This window comes from Lytechinus variegatus, chromosome 16 (genome assembly GCF_018143015.1).
Source record: "Lytechinus variegatus isolate NC3 chromosome 16, Lvar_3.0, whole genome shotgun sequence".
In the NCBI taxonomy this organism is placed as follows: domain Eukaryota; kingdom Metazoa; phylum Echinodermata; class Echinoidea; order Temnopleuroida; family Toxopneustidae; genus Lytechinus; species Lytechinus variegatus.
In genome coordinates this window covers 16,442,326-16,454,216 of record NC_054755.1, presented here as the reverse complement: position 1 = coordinate 16,454,216, position 11,891 = coordinate 16,442,326, and the positions used below count along the sequence as shown (strand labels likewise).

Sequence of the window (11,891 nt, the reverse complement as noted above, 5' to 3'; positions counted from 1 at the left end):
GGTCAGAACTCTAATAGTTGGCCATCACCGCACCAGATGCGACGGTGTGGATCGTTTTGAGAAATCATGGATGAAATAGAACTATCAGATATCAAGTATTCCCATTTAAATGATGATAGGAAAGAAGCAATAGAAAATGGTCATCATGAATCAGAACATGCATGCCTACTTGATTCGGAAAATGGTGAGTATCTTCTTGAGAATTATTTTTCTATCTGGACTGCGGTGAAGTGCAAACGACGGAGTTTCACCAATGGTCAACCCGCCAGTACCGGGTCAATTCGTCGGTGATTTTACGATCCGGCACAAACCTCGGCTGGTCTCCGAAACACGATTTCGAGATTGATTCGCGTTCAAAGTCAAAACATTTATACCTTATAGGATCAAGACTTGATTTTTAATGGACTAGAAAAGAAAGAAAGGAAGGAAGGAAGGAAAGAAAGAAATGGATTGGAATGAAGGAAAGAATTAAGAACTCGTCTTACTTGATCAGAGATAGTCATGATAGTGAGCTACTTGTCCGCTAATCGTTTACGAAGCCCTCTTTGCCAAGATTAGGGACAACAACCTGACTAAATATTTATGAATAAAGCTCTGAACCTGCCATAACTTTCGTAATGACTTAGTGGCATCATGTGGGTAGACTATCATGACTACATGGACTATGTCTATGAGTATGACAAGCAAAAGTGCATTTCTCTCCTGTTAGACCAAAAGCTTCAGTCTCTGTATTTTGGTTGTTCCGCTGAACTGCGTTGGCTCACTCACCAATACATAGACTGAAAAGCTTGGAGGCCCGTACGTACAGACAACGTATTTTAGCAGTAACGTTAGATCTAACAGCGGAAACCCGATTTTCCGATCGTTTTTTTGTACATAAAATGTCATATTATGAAAAAGAAATCACATCCATATTTACGAAAAAATGTTTAAAATTCAGAAATATCGTACCTTAGACCTCAGTTACCGCTAATTCTTTTGAAATGATGATCGAAACATCGTCATCTTCGATCCTTTCGTTGGTCAACGTAAGTTGCCATCTTGGATGACGTCATCATTACAGACGTATTTACCAGTCGCTACCTATCGCGATTTGTGCCGCTGCTTTGCGCTTGGACATATTGATGTGCGTGCGATCTGAACTTGTCGCTCGCATTGATTGGCCAAGATATCGAAAATTTAATCGGAAAGCCTTGATAAAAGCACAACTCGTTGACGGCTGCCATATTTTCCTCTCCGGCAGAAAGTAAAAAAATAAGGAATAACCCGGGGAATAACTCATCGGTAACGTATATTTTCGAAATATTATAAAATGTATATAGTATCAATAGAAAGATTAGAGTCTAACGAAAATAGTGGAACTTCGTCCAAGATAATATAATGGGTGATTTCAAGTTCGGTGTTGGCCTTGGTGTTGGTGTTAGTGTTGAAATTTCGGTTGTTTTCCCTAGCTCCAAAACCTATTCAGAGTTTGTAAAACTGATCCAGATCACATTATTGACATCTCTACAACTAGTGAGTGACTTTTCGGGACCATCCTCATTTTATGTTTGGTGTTATAATCGTGCAAAAATTGACCCAACACCAACACCAAAAGGTCAACACTGAACTTGAAATCACCCAATGTCATTTAGAATCTAAAAGAAGTAAAAAATCTGGACAAAACCCGGCCCAGATTACACATGCAGGCTCGTACTGACACATTAATGTCGGTGAAAGGGGATTGTAGTAAAATGTCAGAAATTGTTGAATAAATCCCAGAAACGACGGTTACTCCTGTCTACTCTCCTGTGTACTTCCTCCACTAAGGTCAGAGATCAATGGCACCGTTAAAAGGGCCGCAATTAATCACTTGTTCACTGCTACCATCTGGCCTGTGGAGAATCTACAGGTAGGACTATGGTATGCCAATGCTGTATTGAGCACACACTTTAAAAAATCCTTAAAATATCACTTTTGTGGCCAAAATTACTAATTTCCATACAGTTTTAATTTATTTATCATTAGTAACGTGGGAATAATTTTTGTATTCACCAGAGCGCTCAAAAACTTGAATTTTGGGCATATTTTTGTGTACGCCCTCTATTGGTGGAAAGTAATATGGCAAGAAAATTTTCATTTTTTGATCTCTATTTTTAATTAAGAAAAAAATGATATAAAGAATCAAATTTAAATAAGAGCCAAGTTGTATGAATAACAGGTCTAATGGAAACTGTCAGTGTAAAAAAATCAAGCATTTGCCCCAAAGAAAAAGAGAAAATAAGCCAAACATTGCCACCCTTATTTTGCCACACATGGAGATATAACTGAGAACATGGTTATATTATAACCTTGTTCATTGAATGAGTGCAATTAATTGAAGGCTCTATTAAGTTGAAATCATGAAGTACTGAGTAAGTTTTGGCGAGTTGTGTGGAGGTTGCGTAAGAAGTATAGAATAAGCGTATGTAATTGGGCTTTTGAGTTTTGTGTTGTTGCTGATGCGCCCAGGAGGTAGAAAGACGACAGACTCTACAAAAAGAGAAGGGGTAGATTCGAAGCATGGTCCAAACTGCTTGGTGTTGGAATTGGCCTTAACCCGCTGGATGAGATCCTGACGGACATGTGCTAGGGCTGGACAGGTAGCAACTAGATGTACCACATCCTCGCAGGCTGACATGCACAGACGACAGCAATCATCAGGTGCTTTGCCAATCTTGGCAAGCCTGGCTTGAGTAAGATAGACTTGGCAAGAAATCTGAGCACGGATGGTGATGGCTGACCGCAGACTTGGATTGGCAATGTGCCCAGGGTACAGATCCTTCGCCTTTGGTTTAGGGGTTCTAGTCCAGGCATAAGGACAAGGATGTCTTGGTAAGGGCGTTGTGTTGTCTGGCCTCGGATACCTGAATCACTGCCGACTGAACCATTCGCTTCCATAGATGGTGGTTAGGGGGCTTCCTTACAAGCTCATCAAGTGAGGAAAGGCCGAGTCGCTGAAGAGAATCACGCCATTCTTGTATAGATTTGGTGTTGGCAACGATACCATGAAGAAGCATCCTTAGTTCTATCCTTTCTATGTCAGTGCTCAAGATCTGTCCCAGTAGAAGGAGCTTTTCATGGGTGACCAACAGGCTAATTGGGATTATGTCAGTGAGAAGATATACTGCTTCGTTGGCTGATGTTGTTGGTAGACCCAGAATCCGCTTGAATAGGTGAATCTGTGCTTTATCTAGGCAATTCAACATTGCCCTTGAAAAGGGAATGCTAGAGCAGCCGAAGATCATCCTGGGAACACAGAAAGTTTTCCACAGTTTTGCAGCGACATGAGGAACTACCCTTGCTCCTAGTGGTGAGGTTCCAACAAGGGCATAGAATGATCTGTAACCCTTTGTGATAGCATCAGCAGCGTAGTCATACTGGAGATTGTCAGACCTGACAATGCCAAGGTGCTTGTGGAAGGAGACCTGTGCAATTGGTTCACCATTGATCTGCCAAGAGTTACCACTGCTCCGAAGATGTTGATGAAGCACAATGATGGCACTCTTGGAGGGGTTGATCTTGTACTTCCACTCTTGGGTATACTGAAATGTGATGTTCAGCATCTGTTGCAGTTCCATGGACTCGTTGCGAAGGAGTGCAATGTCATCTGCAAAGGCTATAACCCCAACATATAGGTTGCCGACTGAGCAGCCAAGATGACACTCCCTCAGACGCTTGATGAGGTCATTGATGTAGAGAGTGTACAGCATTGGGGAAAGCACTCCCCCTGCCTAACTCCTTGAAAGGACAGGAAAGGAGCGGGCAACTTCATGCTTCCAGAAAACCTTGCTTGAGCAACTGTTGTAAAATTCAGTAATGGTATCAAGCAGCACTGTACATGTAGGTGGATGAGTCGCTGCTATCTTCGAAAGGAGACCATCTTGCCAGACCCTGTCCAATGCTTTCTGGGCGTCCAACATAGCTATGTACAGAGGTTGGTTGAGGGTCTTGTACGATTCGATGAAAATTTGAAAATTATAATCTTACGTAATCAATTATAGAAGTTGATATTACATTGCAAAACAGGTGGGATAGATCGTTCAATACACAGAAACTAAACACAGTTTGATAAAAAGCCACATAACCATTTATTTTGAAATGGTCAAATAATTTAATCAAAGATTCTGCCATGTCAGGCCATCCATAACTGGACTCTCATTCATTGTTTTCAGACCCTTTTGATATCTTTTTGCCAGATACATGTATCTCTTATTTGTCAAATGGTATGGTTCAGTATCTAAAGATATAAAAAGACTACCGGTATATCTTGAAGATGTTTGGAGTTTTTGAAAGGCGTACCATCATCATTTTACAAAAGGAACCTTGATATGGTTTACTTTCATATACTATTAAAAATCTCAACGTCCATATGTGATTTTTGAGTCATGAGATGAATTATTCATAATTTGATTTTCTTATCAATTTAATGCTCCAATCTTTAAGGTTTGAGTAAGTATGATGTATATGTTGCCTCTGCTACAATTTTGATAGATGTATTTCTCAATTTCATCACGATAATAGCAGTTTTATCATTATTTTGCTCTTTGAAAATTATGCTGTTTTGTGACTAAGGTTACGTCTCGTCTGCTCTTTCTGCCGATAGTATCAATATGAAGAGATTCTAATTAAGAAGCCTTTCGTGAGACAGGTTTAGTAAGATTAGAACTAACTCCATATTTGGTGGACAAAGATATGACAAACTTGTCCGGGTGTTGAGAAACGGGCCCCAAATGTCAAAATAACAGTCCTACACGGGCATGTTTTCTTTGGTATGATGAAATTATGATGGAGGATAGATGGCACATGTGCAGGGCTTGAAATTTGGATTCAGCCTTTTTAGAAGTGGATGCCCTATTTGATTTGTCTTAAAGCACAATTGCCTTTCAAATCCTTGTGCACCTAAATTGTTTCCCATTTACGTCGTAATGTTTGAAAACGTTAGACCTCTGTTACACTGGATCCAGTTGAGACTAGTCTTAGGGCGCCCTGAGACTGGTTTCTGAAAAGTTGACCAAAACTTTTGACCCCCTATTACACCGGAATGGTAACGAGTCTTGAGACGGCTTTCTGTGCATTTACACCAAATTACAAAAGCTGACCAAGATAGGTTTGTCAGGGCGCCAAGTGCGCGCTGTAATGTATTGTTGTTTGGATAATTGTTCCATGTGTAGGGCATCAAGCGAACCTGTCTCGGACCAATCTCGGGCAAGTTTGCATTTACATTGAATCCAATGCACTCTCAGGGCACCCGAGACCGGTCTCGAAATGCATTGCGAGGTGGTCCAAGATAGGTTTGCTCAGGATGGGTCTTGGGTAGGTTTGTGCGTTTACGGTACACCGGATCAGAATCCTGCTCAAGACTGGTCTTGGGGTGCCCCGAGACTACTTAGGAAATCTGTTGTATTAAGGGTCTTAAGGCCACCGCACACCTTACGACTGGTCGCGATCCGATTTTGGAACAAATCGCACTTTGCTCACTTTCTGAATATGTGAATGGAACATATTTTATTTGAGGTTAAAATTAATTGAAAGAATACTAATATAACCATTTTGAAAGATTGCAATCCTATATTTTGGAGTAAAGTCTAAATTGGTTTCAATCGTAGCCAGTCGTACGACTGCTATGACGTCATTACGACTAGATATTAAATTCGCTTTTATTCTAAGAAAGATGATAGCATAGTCACAGATTTGAACATAGGTATTCTTACGATGATTTCGAACATTACACAGTAAGATATTCCAAGTCTCAATATTAGTCTCAAATTCTACTACAGGGCAAGTCCAAGAAAAGGTCACCCTAGAAGGCAAAATTTCATCTTTAATTTAAGAAGTTATTTTTGGTGGGGTAAGAAAGCCCACATGTTGAATTTTAAAATTTCATTAAGAAAAATTTGATAATATGCATATTTATGCTAATTTGGGGCACCTAATTTGCATAATTGGTAAAATGGGCGTTACGTATGGGACAATTATAAAAACTCATAGAAAATAAAAACAAAACTTGTGAGATTTAGTCATAGGTGGGACATGGACCCCCTAACATCTTATTACTTTTGGGGGAAAAAAAGTGATGTCATCTAATTAATTATGCAAATTAGGTCTTGTCCAAGGACGGAATGTCCCATACGTAACATTTTGAGGATGTTTTTTTAAGTTATTTCTCATAATACAATACTTGTATTGTTGCATCTCTGGGAAGTTCTAATTTATAAAGTATGAAAATGTTATACCCCAAAAAGTTTCAAAAATAGAGTTTACTTTTTAATTAAAAGTTAATTAAAAAATTGTTACGTATGGGACAACATGTTACGTATGGGACATTTACACACAATGTCAATGGGGGAGATTTGTGTACAAAGTGAATGGAGAAAAACAAATTTCAAGAGTGCTCTAAAAAGTGATTATTTACCTTTTCTTTAGTTTTTAAAGACTGATTTGTTATGAATACTGATTAATGAAAACAATTGAAGCGAAAAAATTGTGAAAATGGAAAAAATGAATAAAATAAAAAACAATAGAAATACATAAGAAATTCATGAAACCATGAAAAACAAGGAAAAAAATGTGGAAATGGCTAATTTCCTTTTCAGTCATATCAAATATGTTTCAATAGAACATTTTAAAAGACAGAAACTCTTGTTATTTCCATATTTTAAATTATTTCAATTTTTTTAATTATGGGGGAAATTGTGTACATTGTCTATGGGGACAAAATGTCCCATACGTAACTGTCCCATACGTAACATGTAATTAATTTGTTTGATTAGAGTCTGTAATTAGAGGGATTTGGCTTATGACATGAAACTTGCCTAAGATATACTAGAGTATTGTGACTTCTATCACACTGAGTTACAAGTTGTCAAATGAAATACTTTCAGAGAATTCTCAACTTGTAAAAATTGTTTTAAAAATTGTCTTTTTTCTGCGTCCCATACGTAACGGCCCATCTTTTCTCCCTAAAAGGTCAAGGTCGAGGTCATATGCCACCATTTTTTCCATGATTATTCTTCTCCTAGATGTCTACCATCATGAGGGTATTCAATCTAATCAAAGTCAATTAACACTATTTTTCAGGTCATTGAAGCCTCTGAAATGTCCCATACGTAACGCGCGCGAATTCTTGGACTTGCCCTACATTTTATTCTGAAATCGGGTCGCAGACCAATCGTAAGGTGTGCGGTCGCCGTTTGTAATATTTCTTGTAATGGTACTTGATAGATCTCCTCATCAGGGCACTCAGAATCCATCATTTGAAGTATGTTTGTGTTTTAGGCCATTTGTTGAAAAGAAAAAAATTGTCACACAATAGGATGTATGCCACAGACATTTTTTTACACAGACAATGGAATCAGAAAAAACCTTGATCAAGGGCATTGTGATTAGATTGTGATAAAGTACTGTATGCAGATCATGTACTGTACATGTACATGTAGGAAGTCATTGTTCTACTAATCTAGCATTGACCAAGCAGATATAGGTCTATAAGGTATTTAATAGACAAAATGTTTGTTAACCTTGGTCTAGTACTGGCTTGATATATACAGTGATACAAAGGCAAGATGTTTAGTAAAAGTCAAGTCCACCCCAGAAAATGTTGATTTGAATAAACAGAGAAAAATCAAACTAGCACAACATTGAAAATTTCATCGAAATCGGATGTAAAATCAGAAAGTTATGACATTTTAAAGTTTCGATTATTTTCCCATAACAGTGACATACACAACTGAGTGACATGCAAATGAGATAGTCGATGATGTCCTCACTCACTTTTTCTTTTGTTTTTTATTGTTTGAATTATACAATATTTCATTTTTTACAAATTTGACAATGAGGACCAACTTGACTGAACCATATAGTAATAAACAAAGCTAATTCCACATGTTCTGGGAGGAATTAATAATTGTTTCCATTGGCAATGAGGAGAAAATTAGAATGTATATTTCATATGATAAAATACAAAAGAAATAGTGAGTGGATGACGTCATCAGTCTCCTCATTTGCATACAGACAAGAATGTGCATATAACTGTTTTTGTCTCACCTGCGAAGCAAAGTGAGACTATAGGCGCCGCTTTTCCGACGGCGGCGGCGTCAACATCAAATCTTAACCTGAGGTTAAGTTTTTGAAATGACGTCATAACTTAAAAAGTATATGGACCTAGTTAATAAAACTTGGCCATAAGGTTAATCAAGTATTACTGAACATCCTATTAGAGTTTCATGTCACATGACCAGGTCAAAGGTCATTTAGGGTCAATGAACTTAGACCATGTTGGAGGAATCAACATCGAAATCTTAACCTGAGGTTAAGTTTTTGAAATGTCATCATAACTTAGAAAATATATGGACCTAGTTCATGAAACTTGGACATAAGGTTAATCAAGTATCACTGAACATCCTGCATGAGTTTCACGTCACATGACCAAGGTCAAAGGTCATTTAGGGTCAATGAACTTTGGCCGAATTGGGGATATCTGTTGAATTCCCATCATAACTTTGAAAGTTTATGGATCTGATTCATGAAACTTGTACATAAGAGTAATCAAGTATCACTGAACATCCTGTTCGAGTTTCAGGTCACATGATCAAGGTCAAAGGTCATGTAAGGTCAATGGACTTTGGCCATGTTGGGGTTTTTTGTTGAATAACCATCATATCTCTGTAAGTTTATTGGTCTAGTTCATAAAAAGTGGACATAAGAGTAACCATGTATCACTGAACATCTTGTGCGAGTTAGAGTAGTATTCAAAGTCAGCACTGCTGCTATATTGAACCGCGTGATGCAGGTGAGACGGCCAGAGGCATTCCACTTGTGTGAAATTAAGCGAAACTTTAAAATGTCATAACTTTCTTATTTTACATCCGATTTTGATGAAATTTTCAGTGTTATGTTTGTTGGATTTTTCTCTTTTTATTCAAATCAACTTTTTGTCGGACTTGTCCTTTGAAAGATGATCATCAATTAGGTTGATTAACCTACAGCATGTAGATTACTATGATTTTGGCTTTATAAGTATGTATTGTTGACCAGTCTGAGGGAGCCCTGGGGCCTGTTTCTCAACACCAGGACGAGTTTGTCATATCTTTATCCACCAACCACGGAGCTAGTTCCAATCTTACTAAACCTGTCGCATGAATGGCTTCCGAACTAGAATCCCTTGATATCTACAGTATATTATCGGTAGAAAGAGTAGGCGAGATGTAGCCTTAGTCAGAAAAAGTATGATTTTCAAAAAACTGAATAAATAAAACTGCAACTATTGTGATGAATTGGGAAATACATCTAATCAAAATAATAGTAGAGGCAAAATATGCACCATACTATACTTAAACCATGAAGACTGAAGCATTCAATTGCTGAGAAGTAAAATTATGAATAATTCATCTTTATCGATTCAATTGTTTTACTATTTCAAAATGAATGGTTTTGTGGAATTTTACCAACAGTTTTTATAGTTCCTTTACATTACAATATAGGTTCTTGGTCAGCAATATAATATTTTTTTTTCTTTAATGTTTTTTTTTTATTTTCAGATGATGAGAAAGAGTACACCGTTGAGGAAGCAATTGATGCCCTTGGGTTTGGTTGGTTCCAAATCAGAACTGCCAGCATTGTTGGGTTTCATAGTGTGAGTGCAAGATAAGATGGGTTTGGGAGCATTTCATGAAAGGACTTTGATGTTTTTATCCAACAAGTCCCTGGAGAAGGGGGGGGTGTTTCATTAAAGCACTGACAATTTCATAGTCAGTGCTGACAATTTCAGAGACATCTTTGGTTTTGATTGGCGGAGAGGCACTGGCTTCTTACTGTTGCTATGGTAAGCGTCGGAGGAAGAAAACTTGTCAGTGCTGACAACTTTCATGAAATGAGCCCCTGTTTGCTATGTAGTAATTCTGATTCTCGGCCAATCAAACTCCAGGGGGTGTTTCACAAAGATTTAAGTATGGCTTAGAGTCGCACTTAAATGTTAAGTTGCGCGCAGTATAAAAGGCATGACAGCATTGGTCAGATCATGCCAAGAGGACGCGCACTACTGCGTATTGATCAATAAGATTGCGCGTTGCATATCATGTACGCGACGACATTTAAGTGCGACCTAAGTCATACTTAAATCTTAGTGAAACACCCCCCAGGAAAGAGACAACAAATATTGATGAAATGCTCTCCTGTCCCATTTGCAAAACATTATGTATAAATTAGGCTTATTTACCGCGTATATTGAAAAATGTCCAATGCTGACGTGCACTTTTGTCACAGTGCGCCAAATTGACGCCTGTTGCCATGGTTAAGTACGCTATTTTATTCATGAGTCCACTGTTTTGAATGAATGAGTCCACTCTTGAAACAGTGGACTCAGGAATAAAATAGCGTACTTAACCAGCATGGCAACAGGCGTCAATTTGGCGCACTATGACAAAAGCGCGCATCAGCATTGGACATTTTTCAATATACGTGGTAAATAAGCGTAAGTTATACAGGAAATCTGCATAAACCGTTGGTTCAACAGAGGGTTTTAAAAACCACCTCTGTGAATTAAGGCCAATGAGTGTACATTTCAGATTGGGTATAGAGGGTAGGGCGAAGTCAACCCCCCCCCCACCCTCTCACTCCTGTGTATTTCTACAAACATGTACATCTTGTTCTATGGGAAAATACCCCCCCCCCCCCCGCCAATCCAAAAATATGACTGAATACACAGAAATACGTATTGTATAAAATCAGTCCTTCAATTTGCTCTCTTGGTTTCTTTAAAGGACAAGTCCACCCCAGCAAAAAGTTGATTTGAATAATTAAAGAAAAATCCAACAAGCATAACACCAAAAATTTCATCAAAATCTGATGTAAAATATTAAAGAAAGTTTTAAGTTTCGCTTAATTTCACAAAACAGTTAAATGTACATGTACATCCTGGTCGGTATGAGGGGACTGATGATATCACTCACTCACTATTTCTTTTGTATTTTATTATATAAAATATGAATTATTCTAATTTTCTCATTGCCCTGTGAGACAAAGTTTTATTCCTTCCTGAACATGTGGTATTACATTGTTATAACATCTTATGGTTCAGTCAAGTTGGTCCTTAATGTCAAATTAGTAAAAATTGAAATATTGTATAATTTAAACAATAAAAAACAAAAAAAAATAGTGAGTGATGGACATCATCGACTCTCATTTACATGTCACTTGGTTGTGCATATAACTGTTTTGTGACAAATAAGTGAGACTTTAAAATGTGATAACTTTCTTATTTTACATCCAATTTCGGTGATATTTTCAGCATTATGCCTGTAAGAGTTTTCTCTATTGATTCAAATCAACATTTTTCTGCTGTGGACTTGACTTTTAAAGACCACTTAGAATTCCGACCCCCTCCCCTTTCCACCTGTGATAAAAAAATATGCACATTTTTATTCTATTTGATTGCATTTTGTGTGTTTTGACCATTTTAGGGTTTTAATGTTGAATCAATTAGTTTTGTCAAATCTAGCATGAATTAAATACAATTTACATAATCCTTTGTAATGATGAAAAAACCTGAATAAGGGAATATATATATATAGCAAATTCAAAATAATATGTGATTTGTACTGCAGTGAGCTTATAAGGCTCTGAAAATAGATATGATTTAAATGTTCGATTTGTTTTCTGTTTCTTACATTTTAGATGGCTGATGCATTTGAGATAATGCTGGTTAGCGTGCTCTCTAACAAACTCAAGTGTGAATGGAGACTGTCGTCATGGCAACAGGCGCTCTTCACCACCGTGGTGTTCGGAGGTTATTTCTTGAGCGCTCCGCTGTGGGGTCTGATCGCAGATAGACTGGGCAGGAGATCAGTAAGTAGGCTTCACGTTGATACAGCAAT

The 11,891-nt window shown here is 37.7% G+C and overlaps 1 protein-coding gene across 1 annotated transcript in view; it reads left to right on the top strand.

The window, feature by feature from the left end:
* Positions 1–11,891, top strand: part of LOC121430007 (synaptic vesicle 2-related protein-like) — a 29,195-nt gene continuing 17,304 nt past the window's right edge. Inside the window, exons 1-3 of the mRNA XM_041627275.1 lie at positions 1–184; positions 9,558–9,652; positions 11,692–11,862. Of these exons, the coding sequence (XP_041483209.1) occupies positions 67–184; positions 9,558–9,652; positions 11,692–11,862 (384 nt within the window). The 5' untranslated portion in view covers positions 1–66. The remainder of the gene's footprint in view (positions 185–9,557; positions 9,653–11,691; positions 11,863–11,891) is intronic.